The sequence below is a fragment of the Corvus cornix genome, chromosome 22, assembly GCF_000738735.6.
Source record: "Corvus cornix cornix isolate S_Up_H32 chromosome 22, ASM73873v5, whole genome shotgun sequence".
Classification (NCBI taxonomy): domain Eukaryota; kingdom Metazoa; phylum Chordata; class Aves; order Passeriformes; family Corvidae; genus Corvus; species Corvus cornix.
The window spans coordinates 1,277,500-1,294,954 of record NC_046351.1 but is presented as its reverse complement, the minus strand read 5'-3'; the positions used below and the strand labels follow the sequence as shown (position 1 = coordinate 1,294,954).

Sequence of the window (17,455 nt, the reverse complement as noted above, 5' to 3'; positions counted from 1 at the left end):
TCGCGGTGCGGCGAACAGCGGCCGTGAGGGGCGGGGAGGGCAGAAACCGGGACGGGAGGGCGGCGGGCGGTGGTGCGGAGGGGGCTGAAACGGAAGGGGGGGAGCTAGGTGAGAACGGCGATATCACCGTGACTTTAGAGTAGTGGCGTGACTGTGGGGCCCGGCGCGGGAAGGAAGGCTTTTGATCCTTCCGGTTCATGGAGATGATGAATGGGAGTGGCACGCGGCTGCGTGACGTGTGCGCCCTGCGTTACGACATTGCACAGTCCCATCTGACCGCCGGGGGGTCCTGACGTCACCGTGACGTCACTTTCTCTTTTTGGCGTCAAAGAACAGCGGCAGTGGGGTAATAAGGAGGTGGCGTCGCTGTGACGTAATTACCGTGACGTCATTTTTGCGGCGTGATGCGTGGGGGGTGCTGCTCTGACGTTATCGCTTTTCAGTGTCAGAAATCGGTGGAAATGAGCAAATTGTGACGTCATCGCTGACGCCGCGTTCTCTCGGACATGTCAGAAATGAGTGGGAATGGGCAAATTAGGGGGAAATGAGCAAATTGTGATGTCATCGCTGACGCCGCGTTCTCCCAGACATGTCAGAAATGAGTGGGAATGGGCAAATTAGGGGGGGGTCCACCCTGATGTGGGCACAGCTTGGGGGGTGCCCGGCCCTGGAGGGGTCAGTGATGTCACCGCTGATGTCATCTTCTCTCGGACATGTCAAAAATGAGTGAAAACGGGGAGATCAGGGGGTTCCGCCCTGATTTGGGCACAGCCGGGGGGTCCTGGCCCTGGGGAGGGGAGGCACGTCGATGCTGTTCGGGGCAGTTTGGGTGATTTGTCACTCCACTAAAGGGTCACGGCCAGCAGTGTCCCCTCCTCGTGCACCTGGGGGTTTCAGCATCCCCTTGGCCTTTATTGGGGCCCCCTGGCAGCACCCACAGCTGAGACAGACTAAGAAATCATCCATTTAATCATTTTTTTACACAAAACTGTACAATCCCTCTGCCCCGTGGGGATCCTGGGGGTCCGGAGGGGCTCAGGTACAAAAATAACTCTGCAGCAGAAGTGGGGACAGGAGCCCACCCGCGCCCTGGGGCTCAGCTTCCCGCAGGGAAGCCTGGGGCCGTCCCGGCTCCATGGGGAGCACAGCCCGGACAGCGGCAAATCCCAAACCAAGCCACGGCCTGCGGGGTCAAAATCCCAACCGGGAAACCCCGGATCCTTCCAGAGGGACCCTGGGCAGGCGGGGTGGGCAATGCCGGGCGTGCGGAGCCGCGGTCCCGCGGTGGATCCCGACGGATCCCGATGGATCCCGACGGATCCCGCAGGATGTGGAGCGGGGCTGGCTCACACCAGCTCATCCAGGAGGGTCCCGATGCCGGCTCGGGGCTGCCCCGGCCCCGCCATGGGTTTGTTGCACATGGGGCACACGCAGCGCACCTCCAGCCACTTCACCAGGCACCTGCGGGCAGGAAGGCGGCAATGCCGATTCCCGCAGGGAATTCCCCGCCCCGCTCTGCCAGCCCCACTCACTTTCTGTGGAAGGCGTGCTGGCACGGCAGCACCCCCAGCTCCTCCTTCACCCGAAAATCCTCCAGGCAGACGGCGCAGGTCTGCTGTGGGAGGTGAGACGGAGGCTGAGGGCGGGTGCGAACATGTGGGACCCGCCAGAAATGCCACGGCTCGGGAAATCCCGGGTGTTTCCAGCCGGGAGCTCGGTCCCGCTCCCAAACCACCCGCGGGGAGGGGGATTTTGGGGCACACATCCCCACATCGCATCCCCAGCCTGTCCCAGCCCTGCTCCTGAGCACAGGGGATGTGTCCCGAGGGTTGTCCCTGTTAATCCCAGCTCCATCCCGATCCAGAGGTGGTCCCGCTCACCCCGTGCACGTTCAGCCTGCGCGCATCGCCTTTCAAAACCACCTGAAGGAGAGAAGGAGGGGAGGATTTAACTGCAGGAAGGATCTTGCCCCGGGAGGAGCTGAAGGGAGCCGTGCGCGGGCGGGTTGAGCCCGGGGGGTTCCGGGCAGGGTGTCCCGTCCCAGCGCTTTGGAACGCGCAGCCCCGGTCCCCGCTGTGTCCCCGCTCATCCCAAACCCCGCCCGGCTGGTGCGGGAACATCCCCCGCGTTACCTCCTTGTACCCGAAGCGCTCGCTCTGCGCCTGCTGCCGCAGCTTGCTGGGGACAGGGAGAGAAAGGCACCGTGAGTTTTGCAGCCAAAAATGCTCGGGAGGCACCTGAAATCACGGGGAACGCGCCCCTCCCGCCCGGGATTCGGGATCAGTGGCTCCGTTTGTGCAGGAGCAGCCCGAGCTGGCCCCGGGAATGGGCAGTGGGGGCGATAAGGGCGGCGGGGGCGATTGTTTGCCTTCGGAAGTCGTTCACGGGGCAGGAAGCGCCGCATTTCCAGCGCTCGGCTGCCGGCAGCTCCCGGCCCCGCCGTGACCTTGGCCGGGGAAACGCGGCTGGCCCAGAACCGCGGGGATGGGGAGGACGGGACGGCCTCTCCTCCAAGCCGGGCCCCAAAACGCGCTCCCACTGCCCCTGAAGTGGCTGAGGGATGCGGGGGACATCCCGCGGGGCAGGGCTGAGCCGGCCCTCCAGGAACAGCAGCCTCGGCTTTGGGGTTAAAAATAGCGCTCCCCGAGCAGGGAGCGCAGGGAAAGGCACATTCTCCACTGCTCCTTCCCTGTCCCGCACAGTGCGGCCCTCGCACGTTCCCTGGAAAACAGGAGCCCCTTCCTGCGCTTCCTGCCCTGCTCCGGGCTGCGGGGCCCCGGCACCGACCGGCGGTTTGTCCCGGTTTTCTGGGAAAAACGAGGATCTGGGGATGCCCAGGGACACCGAGCCGCCGGCGCAGTCCCCGGCTCACCTGATGAAGTAGCAGCAGAAGATGAGGCTGAGCACAAAGATGAAGATGCCGGTGCCGAAAATGACCATGTAGATGTTGAGGGGCAGGTCCTGGAAGGTGATGGGCGGCATCGTACAGGGTTTAGTGGGATAAATCAGCCCCAGGCTGCAGGAGCACCCTTGGCAGGAAGAGAAATGAGAGAAATTCAGCGTTTAGGTGAAAAGGAGGTGAAGAAGATGCGCTGAGAGAGCACAGAGAGCCTGGGCTGGCTCCGTCCCCTGTGGAGTTTGCCAAGTGGGCAAAAAGCAGCACTAAGACATCGTCCTGTGCCCGGTGAGGTGAGAGCTCCCCTGGAAGAGCAGCAGCCCCTCAGAGCAGCTCAGCTGCATTTCCACAGCCACCAGCCCCTTCTGCAGCAGCTGCAGGAGCAGCAGGCCCCGGGATTTCATCTCCGGGGGAATACACGGAGGCTGGAAAGGGATTTAGGGAAGGACGAAGCTAAAAACCAGCCTGAAAAACAGCAACAGTTGGCGGCTGCCATCGCCCCAGGAGGAGCAAGCGGCTGCTTCGGCCTCGGCGTGGGGAGAGGCGCTGGGGTCACTGAGCACCGGCTGACCCAGTCCCCTGTCCCAGCAAAGCCACGGGTGCCACCCCAGGGCCACCACGGGGGACACGTGGGTGTCACACAGGGCTGGTGACAGCACAGCCACCCCGGGAGGCTCCCACGGAGCCCCAGCCCCCTGACACTGCTCAGGGCTGCTGCAAAGCCAGGCTCTGGCACAGAATGAGCCCCGTTTTATGTCTGGGAATGGCTCTGACCCCCCTGGAGTCAGGGCTTTGATTTCTCCTCGGCTCTCACTTGAAAGGAGAGGAGCTCCCAGCCCCATCTGTGCCCCACGGAGCAGCTCCCCTGGCCCCTTCCTTCCGCCCAGCACCCTGCTCCTCATCAAACAGCTCCTCCAGGAGCGCTCCTGGCTTTAATTACAGCCCCCCAGCCCCTCCGCCTGTTCCTCAGGAGAGGCTGGAATTCGCTCTGCAGGGACAGGCAGGAGTGGGCAGCAGAACCTCCTACACCAGCGGAGACACCCAGGGCTGGTCTGTCTGGTGTCCTCCCCATGGTGACAGGGGACAACAGGATACCACCCCAGCAGGGTGGGCAGGTGGCACTTCTGAGCTGGGACACCCAAATTCCAGCCATTCCCAGGAATCTGCTCTGCTGGGTGGGGGAGTTCACGTGTCCCATCGATGCCACGGCCAAGCCACCGTGGCCAGGAGCCACCTGGCACTGGGGACACCGGTTTGGTGCCGCGCAGCTGCAGCAGAGGAGAGCCTGGGCTGTAGGAAATGGGGTTTTCCTGCCCCAGAGCCACACGCTCTGTGCCTCCTGGAATGACCGGAGACAATCCGTCATCCACCTCAGCCACAGCGGGAAAGGGAGGATTTGTTTGTCAGGTCCTGCTGCTCCCAGGACCACCAGGTGCAGGAAGAGACAATAGGAAAGGTTCATTATTTTTTGCCATTTCCTTGCTGGAAGTGATTGAGAAATACTCCAAAAAAAACCCCAAAACAAAACAAAACAAAACAAAACAAAATGCTTACAGCTCTGAAAAAAACCCACTGAGTAAGACATGAGGTAATGCTGGAGCACCGGCTGGTGGGGCACGGGCTGGAGAGCCCCAGCACATCCCTCTGGGCTCATTTAAGGGATTCAAAACCCAGCTCACAACACCAAAACCCAGCTCCTGACCCCAGAAACCACCCCAGCCACCTCTCCTCTCCTCCTACAGCCCCCACGCTCTGCCCCATCCCATGGGGTGAAATGCTGTCTCTGACCCCACAAGGGCCCTTTTGGGACTCACCAGCTCAGCCAGGGGCATTCCTGCTGGATGGGCCTTCAGGAACTCCCGGGCTGGGGGTGCAGCTCCAGGGAAATTCCCTTTGCTGCTATGGGAGAGGCCATGGGATGTGAGGAGGAGCTGCCAGAACCTGGAGCAGGGGGTCCCTGCGGAGCTCAGCCCCCTCTCCCTCCCAGCCCCTTCCCTGGATGGTTTTGATTAAACCCCCCTGCCCGACAGAGGCCTTTGTGTTTTCAGTTCCAGGGGAACGGATCAAGTCCCGGCTTACCCGACGTGAGATGAGGACCTGATGGGCACCGAGGAGAAACAACCCCGGCCACCAGCTCCTGGCTCCTGGTTTGACACCCGAACCAGAACCCCTGAAGGCTGGGGCGATTGTTGAGTGGAAAAATGGGAAAAAAGGGATCTGCAAACATCTGGGGAAGTGGCCACAGACACACGGTGCCTTTGTGGACTCCTGCGCGAAGGATGCGCACAGGGAGCTGCTTCAGTTTGGCCAGAAAAGCGTTTTCCATGCGAACTCCCACAGCTCCTCTTGGAAGGAGAAGGAGCCCAGGTACAGTTTGGCCCATCAGGGCTGTGGTTTGCCCCTCTTCCTCCTCCTCCCCACACAGATTTATCCCAAACCCCCTCTGTGAGCTGCGCTGGGGACACAGAGCCTTGAGCCCCCCAACGGGGTGACCCCAGCCCTGTCCCCCACACCAAACCCGACAGCCTGACCTCAACCCCACAGCCCCACAGCCAACCCCTCCTCAAAGCCCTGGAGCTCCAGCAAAGCCAAGTTTGGCCCCTCAGACCCCACATTTTGATTTATTCCACAGCATTTCCAGTCAGGACCCACACAAGTTTCCTCCCCCTCACTGCGCAGGGGTTTTGCTGAGCTGAGCTTCTCCCTCACCCCAATTCCTGTTCAATAAAACCAACGGGAAACTCAGCAGGTCATTAAATAAAACCATTCCTTCTCCTCCCACACAAAAGCTGTGGGCTCTGCACCAGAGAATGGAACACAGTTTCCATCTCGGTTTTGCTGGGATGCTGAAAAAAATCCCTGCACAAAGCTGCCCTGAAGCCAAGTCCAGCACGGGGGATGAGGAGCTGCCCCCCAAATGAAGTTCCCGGGGTCTGCAAAGTCCTGAGCTCCAGGTGAGCAGCAGCAGGGAAAGCTGGGCTGCGAAGGAGGAGCTGAAATCCCAGGCAGCGGCCGCCTGTCAGGATATTCTGAATAAACCCATTTAGGTTAAAATGTGATTTTTCCACCAGCCCTGTGAAGGCCCTTAACAGCACCGGGCTCTGATTTATCAAATATCTCTGAGCCTGGGGCTCGAAGCCAAAGTGCACAAGTCGGGTGCCCAGGCCCTGTCCCCTCAACCCACGCCTCGGCCTGGGAACAAGGCTGGGCTCTGTCCTGCCGTCCCCAAAGCCTCGCTGGAGGCTGGAGACAGCTGGGGCTGCTCAGAGCCTCGGGAAGCAAAATCTCTCTTATTTAGGAGGTTTCTTGGACACAGCCGAGCGTGGAGCTGCTGCGGAGCATTTCCCTGCACCCACACGCTGCCACATGTGTGGGACAACTGCCCGGGGGAGCGGTGGCTCCGTGTCCCCCACGTCCCCCAGGGCACACGAGGGATGTGTTACAGGAGAGGAAGCCACTGCTCGCTTTATATTTAGCTTCAAAGGCTGTAACCCTTCCATAAATTAAACCAGCCCGGCCTTTGTTGCCGGGGCAGGGCTTTGATGCTGGAATTCCCAGCGCAGCTCCTCCACTCCTCGGGCACAAAAATAACCCAGTTCTCCTTTGAACCGAGCCCCCCTCGCATGTGCAAACCCAGCTCCACGTTCCTGAGAGCTCCTCACGGCGAGCGCGACCCTGAGGGGCCGGGGCCGTGTCCGGGGACCCCTAAAAAATGACTTTGTTCCACTTTTGCGGGCACATGAACGACGGTTTGAGGTTGGGGTTTTTTGGTGCGAGCAGCCAAAGCGTGGCCAATCCATTCCGCCGGGTGCTTTCTCCCTGAGCGCCGAGCGGGACGCGCCGTGCCGGGGGCGGAACGGGGGGACCGAGACCCCGGGAGCCCTCGGAGCGGAGGGAGGCGGGGGGGCACCGAGCGCCCGCCCCGCACGGAGCGGCCGGGGATGCCCGGGGGTGCCCGGGGGGTGCCCGGGGATGCCCGGGGGGTGCCCCGCTCCCCCCCGCAGTCAGTGCCCCCTTCCCGGGCAGCAAGGAGGGGACAGCCCCTGCCCACCCACCCGCCCCCTCCCCGCGCTCACCGTGGCACCACTGGAACGGGGGCATCGGGCGGCTTCGCGGGGCCGCGGCTGCTCCGCCGGGCCATGGCCGTGCCCGCAAACCCCGCCCCAGCCCCGCAGCCCCCCCGGGGCCGCCCCCGGACCGCCCCCGCCCCGCCGGCACCGGTGGTGGTGGCCCCGGGCGGCCGCACCCCCGGCGTGTCCCTGCCCGGGCGGGGCTGCGCTCGCATCCACGAGCCGCGTTCCGAGGGCATCGCCTGCCTCGGGTGGCACCAGGCGACTCAGGCGGCACCCAGCCCATCCTCGGGCACGCAGAAGTCCTTTGGGAGAGCCCCCCGAGGGCACGGAGCTCCTCGGGGGTCTCGGTGTCAGGTTTGGGACACCGTAAGTTGGATATTCGGGAAGATTTCTTCGTGGAAAGGGTTTTCCTCTCCCTATTGCACTTGAAGGCAGGAAGGAATTCCTCCCTGGGGGGAGCTGGGATGGCATTGCCAGAGAAGCCGTGGCTGCCCCATCCCTGGCAGTGTCCAAGGCCGGGCTGGGATGGTGGGAGGTATCCCTGCCACGGCAGGGGTGGGGTGAGATGGGATTTAAGGTCCCTCCAACCCAAACCAGTCTGGGATTCTGTGACTCCCGGCGCGGGGTCGGGGTCACCAGTCAGCTCAGCGGTGCCAGGGTGCTGGCACAGGCCCCGCTGTGCCCCAAGCCACGGCGCTGTCCCTGCACGGCCCCCAGGCCCCTCTCCCTCCCCGTTTCCACGATCCCAGCTCGGCACAGCTGCAGGCCAGCGCTGCTCCGGGGCCCTCCGGAAGCGCAGGAAGAATGGAGCTATAACGGGAGCGGGAGGACAATGAGGGCTGGCAGCCTGGGGCCACCCGGGCCACCGGGCCACTCCTTCCCGGCCTTGGCACCCTCCTGGGCTCGGCCCAGCCAGCCCTGCTGCTCTCTGGGGTGTTTGTCACAGCCTGGGTGGCCACTTGGAGCTGCCTTTGGGACACTGATGCGGCCACCTCGTGTGGGACGGTGACCCTGGGACTGCCAGCCCGGCTCTGCTTCCCACCAGGAGCCGCAGTTGGTCCCCACTGCTGGGAAAAAGAGTGGGAACCCCAGGACAGGCACTGAGCGGGGGCTCAGGTTTGGGCACTGAGTGGAGGCAAAGATTTGATCCTTGGACTGAGAATTTGGGGGGATTCGGGTCCACGTGGACCCCGAGCACTCGGGTGATGCTCTGTCCCGCAGTCCTGTGACAGATCCCAGCCTGAGCTGTCCCCAAGCACGCCAGGGGTGTCCAGGCTCTTCCTTAGCACTGCCTTTATTTCCACAGGGTGACACGAGGCATGGGGAACACCCAAACACTACGACAGGAGTTTGCCTGGGCCCACAGCCCAGAGCTGACTGACATCACCAGAAACACACGGGACACACAACAGGGACACATGGAGCTGCAGTGTCCTGGCAGGGAGGGACACGACTGCCTGGGCAGATGCCGGGGGGACAACAAAGCCTTGAAGGCTCCCTGGAGCCCACAGAGTGACCGGTGACAGTGACGTGGGGCCGAGTCCTCCAGAGGCGTCTTGGAGCGAGCGGGGTGGGGAGGAGGCCATGGCCAGGCCTCCCTGGGTGGCAGAGCTGCAGGTGGAGGGCCCGGGCCGGACCATGGGGACGGCTCGCAGGTCTGGGGACGCCCTGAGCTGGGGGGGCTGCAGGTGACCCATGGGCAGAGCCCGAGCTGGGCGGGCACGGGGCCGGGCGGGCAGAGCCCCCACAGCGCCCGCCCTCCCTCAGGAGCTCCTCTTGAGCCGCAGGGCGTTGTCCAGGGCCACCAGCTGGCGCAGGAAGCCGCGGTTGGGGATGATCCCGCGGTGGTCCTTGACCGTCTTTATGGCTTCAACCAGGGGCATGTGGTGGCGGATCATGAGGTAGGCGAGGACCAAGGTGGCGGACCTGCTCACCCCGACGGCACAGTGCACGAGGATCCTCCCTGGGGGGACACAGCGGCTGCGTCACAGCAGAGCCAAAACATCCCAGTTAAAAACCTGCTGAGCACCCAGCTGTGCCACGGAGCACCCGGAGCCCTGGCTCAGGTGGGCAGCACCTTGCGGGGCATGAGGGGTCCCAGCTGTGAGGCACCGAGGTCACCTCATGGCAAAGGGTGTCAGCGTGTCCTGAGAGCCCAAAAGAGACCCAGAAACAGGTCAGAACAAAAACTGTGACCTGGGGGGACGGTGCTCTCATCCAGCCTGTGCCCTCTGGGGAGGAGGTGATGCTGTGCAGGGGACACCACTGGGGTGATCCCATCCAGGGGACACCACTGGGGTGATCCCATCCAGGGGACACCATCCCAGCCTAGAAACTTCTGTTTGATGGTGGAATTCCCAGCGCAGCTCCTCCACTCCACAGGACACCACCCCAGCTCCCCCCCTTCCCAGGGCAGTTCCCCCCATCCTTTCTCCCTCTCCTCTCCCAGAACCTTCCCCAGGGACCTTCGTTGAGGGCTTGGTGGATGAAGTCGGCGGCGGGGTAGAAGTAGGGGCTCATGTCGAAGGAGGGGGAGTCGTGGGCCTCGATGCCCAGGTAGCGGATGCCGGTGCCCTCGTAGTACTCGGCGCCGCCGCGCCAGCGGCAGTGAGAGGCATTCAGCACGTGGGTGATGCGCAGCTGCAGCAGCTCCCGCCGGTTGGACGCGATATCTCTGCAGGGACAGCAGGGAGGGGACACTTCAGACCAGGAACAGTGTCCCAGCACGGTGGAAAGGCTGCCTGGGACAAACATTTCTGGCTGAGAGAGCTGGAGGCAAAAACCTGACAGATTTTTGAGGTTTTTGGGTTTTAAGGCGATCTCCCAGCCCTGGCTCTGTGGACACCCCACCTGTGCCCACCCCAGCTCAGCAGAGCTGTGACCTCCCTGCACAGACAGCCCTGCTCACCTCCTTCCTCCTTCGTCCCAGTGCTCTGCACCCATCACATCCTGTGCTCCCTCACCCATCACATCCTGTGCTCCCTCACCTTCCCCACCTCCCCATGTACCCAAAATGACCCCTGTCCCTGTGCCCTGCCACACTTACTGGTCGCCCAGGTAGAGGCCTGGCCACACCTCGTCGGCGTGGTTGCAGGCCGTTTTCCCCGTGTACAGCAGCCGCTCCAGCTCGAAGACGCTGAGGATGGGGTGGCTCCCGCGCTCGTCCCGCGGGGCCCGGCTCGGGGACCTGCTGCTGTTCCTGTAGAACCTGGACAGGAAAGCCATGGGAGCTGCCCAGACCCACACGGCATGCCTGTGGGGGCGGAGAGGCCGGACAGGGGCCTGGGGGTCACTTCTGCTGCTGCTGCCACCCACGGTCCTGTTGGGAAGCAGTGGAGAGGCTGTCAGGAGAAACGGCCCCTCAGCGAGGGGAGTGTCCAGGGGAGGGAACGGAGCTGGGAAGGGGCTGGAGAACTCCTGAGGGATCTGGGAAAGGGGCTCAGCCTGGAGCAAAGGAGGCTCAGGGGGGACCTTGTGGCTCTGCACAAGTCCCTGACAGGAGGGAGCAAGGGGGGAGTCGGGCTCTGCTTGCAGGGAACAGGGCCAGGAGGAGAGGGAACGGCCTCAGGCTGGGCCAGGGGAGGCTCAGGGTGGACAGCAGCAGGAATTTCTCAGTGGAAAGGGTGCTCAGGGCTTGGAACTGTCCAGGGAATTTTGGAGTGCCCATCCCTGGGGGTGTCCAAGGAACACCTGGATGTGGCACTCGGTGACAAGGTGGGGATCGGGCACAGCTTGGACTCGATGATCCCGGAGGGCTTTTCCAACCTCGGGGGTTCTGGGATTCACAACTCCATCCCTGTTGTGGAAACACCGGCCCAGAGCAGCCAGGTCTCCCCCTGCTGATGTCAGGTCACCAACCCGCTGCTCCCCGCTGTGAGCCGAGCATTCCAAGAAGGAAAACTGCTGGGGAGAAGTTCCTGCTGCCAGGGCTGGGGAGCAGCCAGAACCCTGAGCCTCCACAGGCCGAGCTTTCGCTTCAGCCCCGCGACTTTGGGCTGCGGCCACCTTGGCAGGAGGTGCTCTGCACAGGACCCCTCCCGTGGCTCTGCTGCCAGGGGACGGTGCCAGCTCGGGGCTGGCGCTGCCAACCTGCGCTGGCAGGCGAGGAAAGGCGGCCAGGTCTGGGCACGGCACCAGGGCTGGGGAGGAAAAGCCCCCGAACAGGTGGAGGATTCCATATGGTACCAGGAGCCTGGCCAGGGCCCAGCCTCCTCCAGAGCCTGCAGGGAGGGCGGGGCAGGGTTAACCCCTCCATGGGCACGGCCCTGCAGCTGCTCTGGAACATCCAGGGCCGCTTTGGGGTGAGAAGAGTTAACTGCAGGGCACGAGAAAGCTCCTTTTACCCAGCAGCTGCTCCAGGACACAGCCCTGCTCTCAAACCTTCACTGCTTGTTACACATCTGCAAGGACCCTCCCCCCCCGGGCAGCCCGACCCAGCGGTTCCTGCTGCCAGATGTGGTCAGAGAGGCCTTTTTGTGCTGCCTTCGCTGCTGCCCCTCCCTCAGGAGGAGAAATTCTGTCCCACCTCGCTGCTGCTGCCCCGGAGCTGCCCCGGAGCCTCCCCTCCCAGCACTGCCCAGTTGGGGCTGGGGGGGCACAGCGACCCAATGTCCCTCCGCTGTGACATTGCCCCGAGGCTCCGGCCGGCGGAGCAGAAGGAAGGAGCCTCCAGCCCCCATTTGTTGGCAACGCAGAGGAAAATGTGGCAAGGGCATGGGGGAGCTCGGAGGAAGCCCAGAGAGACCCAGGGTGTCCCCCTGCCCCTTCCCTGCTCCAGGGCCGCAGCTCAGAGCCCTGCGCAGGACGGGCCAGCCCTGCCCAAGTGTCACCCCCGGTCCCCAGCACAGCTCACACCCCAGGGCCAGGTGCCAGCCCGACTCATTCCCCCTGCTCTGATCCAACCTGGGCTCCTCCAGGCTGGGAATTGAGGTTGGCAAAGCCCACCCGGGCAAGGCGCCGGGCAGGGCCGAGTGCCGGGGCCCTTAAACCCTAAGTGACCTTGGCTGCGGCACAGCCACACGTCCCCAGCCCCAGGCAGCGCCAGGGCACAGCAGCAGCAGGGGCTGGAAAAAGCGGCTGGATCATGGAGAGGGCTGGAGGCAGCCGAATTCCAGCCCCTCTTATCACCACAGCTGGCTGGAAAAACAACCGTCCCCACCCAGGCCGGGGTGCAGCCGCTGGAACCCCGGCCCAGAGCGGCTTCCCGGGGGTCAGGGGAGAGGCTCTGCCCCACATCCCGAGCCGGGAACAGCCCCTGGAGCGCTCCTGGCGCCTCCCAGGCAGGGGCTGTCCCCCTTGTTTGGGAGGCGATCCGGGGGCTCGCTCGCTGCTCCCCCGGCCCCTGTGCCCGGCTGGGAGGGAGGGGACGTTCTGTGGGATGCGGGGAGCGGTCCCAGATGCAGGAATGATCCTGTGGGATGCAGGAATGGTCCTGTGGGATGCGGGGAGAGGTGCGGGATGCAGGAATGATCCCGTGGGATGCAGGAATGGTCCCGTGGGATGCAGGAGGGTGCTGTGCCGAAGCTCCGTGGCTCAGGGACACCCCGGGACCCGCGGGGAGGGGACGGCCACCCCCGAGCGTACCTTGGCGAGGGCCGGGATGCGGCGCCGGGATCGGGGCGGGATCGGAGCGGGATCAGCTCCAGTCGGCCATGTCTCGCTGCTTGCCGCCGCCGCTGGAGGGAGGCTGATGTAGGAACATCTATTTTAAGGCATGACATGGCCAGAGGCTGGGTTGTTTAATGCCAGGCTGGGCACGGAGGGGCGCGGGAGGACCGAGGGACACGCCACGGACACCGCACAAGCGCCCGTGGCCGCGCAGCAGCGACAGCGACAACAACAACGTCCCCAAATCCTCCCCCAAGCCCCGCTCTCCCTCCTCCGCCTCCCTCCCCGAGCCACAGGCGCGCAGGGGAGAGAAGGAAAAGCTGCCGAAGCGGTGCTGAGGACTCGATTTCCCTCCCCGGGGATCTGCAGCTGTCTCCAGGCCATGTTTCTTCGTGGTTTTTTTCACAGCTGACCTCGTCCCCCGCTCCCTTTGCACATCCAGGGCTCGGTGAGATTTTCTCGGTTTGCAAAGAAAATAAACCCTGGATTTATGGGGGATAACAAATCAGAGAATGGCGTGGCTTGGAAAGGACCTTAAAGATCACCTCGTTCCATGGGCAGGGGACAATTATGACAATTTACAAATTCCTGTCAAAGTCAGGGATTTTTTTTTTCCCCAGGGGGAAAAGAAATTTAAAAAAAAAAAAAAGGAATTCAGGATTGAAGCTTTTTTGTTTTGACAGCTTCTAAACGCCACCATTCATTTCACAAGTGCTGCAATGTTTCAGTTAAACATTTTCCAGGCAGAATATGCTCCCTTTCCCTTTGAAGCGCTGCCTTCCCAGCGAAAAGTTTGACTCAGATCAGAAAGTGGGAGTGTGGTGGGAAAAACAACCCGAGGAAGGATGGAAATGAGCTGTTCCAGGCTGAGTGACACATTCCGAGATTCGTGGCGTGCCCTCCCCCACTCCTGCTTGATTGAAAAGCAGGAAATTCTCCCGGTTTTTTGCAGCTGAACCTGTGTTTATCCCGGGATATAATCCCGGGATTATCCCAGAAGGATCGAACAGGGAGGTCCTGGGTGGGGGCTGCTTCTGTGTCCTCACTGAGCCAACGGGATTTCGCAGCTCTGGGATGCTTCAGCTTGGGAAAAACCTGTCCTGAACCCTGGGAAACGGGGTGAAAAATTGAGAAATTGCAGAAAAATTGAACTTTTCACTTCTGCCTGGCCACACTCCTCCAAAAAAACAGGCACTGAAAGGAAATTTCTGAGCTCTCAGAGACACTTTCAGTGTGGACAGCAGCAGCCCTGTCCCTCCCCTGCCCCAGGGAATTCCATTCCCGGCAGTGTGGAAAATGCGCCTCTGAACAGAAGCGCCTACAAAGCCCGGCACAAAAGGTTAAATCTGAATTTAAAAAAAAGAAAAAAAAACAAACAACAAACCCACACGAAAGAAAATGAGGTGGATAAATGTTTTGGCAGAGCGTTGCCTGCAGGGAGCTCGCCGGTCATTTAAGCGGAGGATTAGTGGTTGTTCTGTTTTTGTTCCAATAATAGTGCTGGAATTGCTTTGTAAAGCGGCCAGAAGGCCCCAACAAAGCCGGGGAGTGCTCCTCGGATAATGAAATTTCAGCTGCTTTGAGACGCCCGGGCAGCTGCATCGAGGAACAGCGTCAGCGATTTCTCTGTCTGGGACACAGCCCGGACCTCTTTCCTCCCCCGTCCCCGTTTTTCCGTGGACAGCAGCGCTGAGCTGCTCCCTGCAGGATTTATCCGCTCTCAGGAGCTCCTGGAGCTGCTGCCCGGGGAGTCACGAGGCCTCTCAGAGCCTGGGGCTGGGCCAGAGGGGGACACACAGACACCCCCCGGGCTTTGTGTCACCGTCACCTGCGCCTTGCTCTGGTCCCGGTCACCGCCAGGTCCCTGAGGGGGTCCTGAGGGGCCTGGGCAGCAAAATCCCTGCTGAGAAGGAATCCCCGAGGCACAGGGGAGGATTTAAAGGCCAACCCCAAACTCTGCCTCCTCCTTCGGAGCTGTTCCCTCTGGGAAGCCTCCAGTTGCAAGACGGGTCACAGAGGGCTCCTGCCACCTCCTGTCCCTGCCAGCTGTGTCACCCCCCAGCGCCTGAGCCCACCCTCCGCTCCTTGGCGCATTCGGATGATTTGGGAGCACGGGCAGGGTCTGAGCAGGGGTCCCGCGGGGCCGGGGGCTGCAGGACCCCGTGGGAATGGGATGAAAGCCCGGCTGGAAAAGTTCCACGGCTCCAGCCACTGGAGGCTGCTCTGGTTATACATAAATCACCTCCGAGCTCGGTCAGACCGCACCGCTCAGCCCAGGGAAGGGAAGGGCAGAGGCTGGGCAGCTCCAGAGCCGCCTTTCCCGGCTTTAAACTCCCCAGGAATGCAAATCCAGCGCGGGCTTCAAAGCCCGGGTTGAAAGTTCAGGGATCGATCACTTCCCGCGGGCAGTGCCGCGTGTCCAGGGCTCAGGAGCCGGGTTTTGTTAAACTCGGTCGTAAACAGAAGGAGGGGATGGGTTTCATCCAGAGGAGCTCTTTGAGGGACCAGGGAGCTGGAGCAAAACGAGGTGGAAGGAAGGGAACTGTGACAGTCAGGGAGAGGAGGGGCCATGGTGGGAATGGGCAGGGCAGGGTGGGAGAGCAGCTGAGGGAGCTGGGGAAGGGCCTTCCCTTCCCTTCCCTTCCCTTCCCTTCCCTTCCCTTCCCTTCCCTTCCCTTCCCTTCCCTTCCCTTCCCTTCCCTTCCCTTCCCTTCCCTTCCCTTCCCTTCCCTTTCCCTTCCCTTCCCTTCCCTTCCCTTCCCCTTCCCTTCCTTCCCTTCCCTTCCCTTCCCTTCCCTTCCCTTCCCTTCCTTCCCTTCCCTTCCCTTCCCTTCCCTTCCCTTCCCTTCCCTTCCCTTCCCTTCCTTCCCTTCCCTTCCCTTCCCTTCCCCACAGCGACGTTTCCAGTTCCACTGTAGGAATGGTTCTCCCTCTGGAAATCCAGCTGCTTGGTTCCCTAGATGGGAAATTCTGTCCTGCTGATCCCCTGGGAGGCTCTCACTTGGCCTGGTTGAGTTATTCCAATAAAAAGCTCCAATTTCCCAGTTCCGTCCAAGGCCGCTGTAGAACTCTGCACATCTCACGGGCAGGATTTACCAGCGCGCTTTGCTGTGCCTCAGGGTCCTTGGGTTTTTAAATTCCGGGTGGTTTTCACTATTTTTTGTTGAGGAACAGCTCTGTCAACAACTCCAAGGGTTCCATTAGGAATTATCCCATCCTTCTGGCCCTAAATGGGAACAGGACTTGGACTTCCAGCCTCGTTTTCCATCTGGTACAGCCAACATGGAAATACTCATGTGCCAAGGGGAGAAAAAGAAGGAGAACACAGCAGGGCTGCTGATTTAGCTGGGAAAGGGCAGCCCACATCCTCCAGAACCCTCGGAGAGGAAAAACCTTTCCCCAGACAGAATGTTTGGTGCAGTGGGAAGAGAGGCTGATTTTCCCCTTCTGTTTTTCTGCACTGACGTTGATTTTAGCAAAAAAAAAAAGGGAAAGGTCACGGAGGACAAAAGATTTGGAGGTGGTAAAACCCAAACCTTCTCCTCCCTCCCCACAGCCCTGACAGCCTGAGCTGCTTTGCCTAATGGAAACAGGCAGCAGAGAGCAGTTCGACTTTAATAATTCTAATTATGCCATGGCATTGTGAAATAAATTAGAAATCCAAATGAAATCAGCGTCCCATGGCACGGGGAAATGTTCAGTCACAGAGTGCAGGTACCAAAATCCATCCCGAGGTCTGTCTTGCATAGACCAGACAGAAAATAATAGAAATTATGCTCAGAAATAGGAGAGAAAATTAAAGCACCCGGTGACTGCTGCAAAGCCATCCCAGGAGCTGAAGCGAAACCAATCCTCAAGCTCAGCCTCCTGCCAGTGACTCCTTTTCCCAACTTTTCAGGAGCCCAGGAAGGTGTTTCCCTCTTTCCCATTCCAGGGATCTGCAGCGGGGTTTTTGCAGGATCACATCCTGGAGCTCTGTGATGCACAGGGACAGCGGGACACAGGGCCTGCCCCAAAGGATTGGCATTTCAGTAGCCAAGGCCCCAGTTCAGTAGCCAAGGCCCCAGTTCCGTAGCCAAGGCCCCAGTTCTGTAGCCATAGCCAAGGCCCCAGTTCCGTAGCCAAGGCCCCAGTTCAGTAGCCGAGGCCCCACTTCCTGTAGCCGAGGCCCCATTTCAGTAGCCAAGGCCCCATTTAAGCAGCCAAGGCAGACTGGAAATGAAACACTTTTATTTTGCAGGTAGAGAACTGAAAGCAGGAAGAGATTGGCTGCTTTGCAGCATTCCTGTGAGAAATGGGATCCAATTCAGGAAAAAGTGAAAAGTTTGGCTCTCCTGAGCCCAACGCAGCACCCTGAGGGCAGGTACCTGCCTGGCAGCCCAGCCCAGCCCCCAGGGCTCCCCAAAACGGGCCCAGCCCTGCAGATCTGCCCCTCACAGAGCCCTCCTTGGCCCTTCTGCCATCAGCCACCCACAGATCCAGATCTGCCCCTCACAGAGCCCTCCTTGGCCCTTCTGCCATCAGCCACCCACAGATCCAGATCTGCTCCTCACAGAGCCCTCCTTGGCCCTTCTGCCATCAGCCACCCACAGATCCAGATCTGCCCCTCACAGAGCCCTCCTTGGCCCTTCTGCCATCAGCCACCCACAGATCCAGATCTGCCCCTCACAGAGCCCTCCTTGGCCCTTCTGCCATCAGCCACCCACAGATCCTTCGGGACTCCCAGCCCGCGTTGCTGAGGTGAGGGTGGAGCAGAGGCCCAGCTCTCCCAGGCAGGGCCGGGCTCCTGGGGCTCAGTCCTTTGTTCTTTTCCCTCAGCTTTGCCGATCTCCCTCTGTGAGCTTCCCAAAAGTGACAACGGCAATTTATTCCGTGCTCG

At 61.4% G+C, this 17,455-nt stretch overlaps 2 protein-coding genes and 1 non-coding gene across 4 annotated transcripts; 1 reads left to right on the top strand and 2 right to left on the bottom strand.

The window, feature by feature from the left end:
• Positions 1-184: 184 nt before the first annotated feature.
• LOC120411184 lies at positions 185-278 on the top strand. The gene has a single exon (XR_005603575.1). It is a non-coding gene; the product is annotated as a small nucleolar RNA U13 (small nucleolar RNA).
• Positions 279-951: 673 nt separating this feature from the next.
• On the bottom strand, positions 952-7,053 carry RNF122 (ring finger protein 122). Of its 2 annotated transcripts, none has more exons than XM_039564420.1 (6): positions 6,973-7,053; positions 2,873-3,029; positions 2,133-2,178; positions 1,881-1,922; positions 1,533-1,615; positions 952-1,461 (listed from the first exon to the last, which is right to left on the bottom strand). In XM_039564420.1, exons 1-6 carry the CDS (start codon positions 6,995-6,997, stop codon positions 1,347-1,349), a joined length of 468 nt encoding a protein of 155 aa, XP_039420354.1. In that variant the 5' UTR covers positions 6,998-7,053; the 3' UTR covers positions 952-1,346. The 2 variants fall into 2 exon arrangements, with proteins under 2 accessions (XP_039420354.1, XP_039420355.1); XM_039564421.1 differs by having other exon boundaries at positions 1,533-1,612.
• Positions 7,054-8,245: 1,192 nt separating this feature from the next.
• DUSP26 (dual specificity phosphatase 26) lies at positions 8,246-12,810 on the bottom strand. The gene is made up of 4 exons (XM_039564460.1): positions 12,553-12,810; positions 10,016-10,288; positions 9,435-9,643; positions 8,246-8,932 (listed from the first exon to the last, which is right to left on the bottom strand). Exons 1-4 carry the CDS (start codon positions 12,687-12,689, stop codon positions 8,733-8,735), a joined length of 819 nt encoding a protein of 272 aa, XP_039420394.1. The 5' UTR covers positions 12,690-12,810; the 3' UTR covers positions 8,246-8,732.
• Between the last annotated feature and the right edge of the window lie 4,645 nt (positions 12,811-17,455).

Bases quoted from the DNA above. Each gene is read 5' to 3' on its own strand.
- RNF122 (XM_039564420.1), bottom strand. From the start codon at position 6,997: ATGCCCCCGTTCCAGTGGTGCCACG. The intron at 2,179-2,872 runs GTGAGCCGGGGA...CCCTGTCCCCAG, and splicing joins TTCTGCTGCTACTTCATCAG to CAAGCTGCGGCAGCAGGCGC. The intron at 1,923-2,132 runs GTAACGCGGGGG...TCTCTCCTTCAG, and splicing joins AGCGCTTCGGGTACAAGGAG to GTGGTTTTGAAAGGCGATGC.
- DUSP26 (XM_039564460.1), bottom strand. From the start codon at position 12,689: ATGTCATGCCTTAAAATAGATGTTCCTACATCAGCCTCCCTCCAGCGG. The intron at 10,289-12,552 runs GTACGCTCGGGG...GCTTCCCAACAG, and splicing joins GCATCCCGGCCCTCGCCAAG to GACCGTGGGTGGCAGCAGCA. The intron at 8,933-9,434 runs GTCCCTGGGGAA...GTGTCCCCCCAG, and splicing joins CCACCAAGCCCTCAACGAAG to GGAGGATCCTCGTGCACTGT.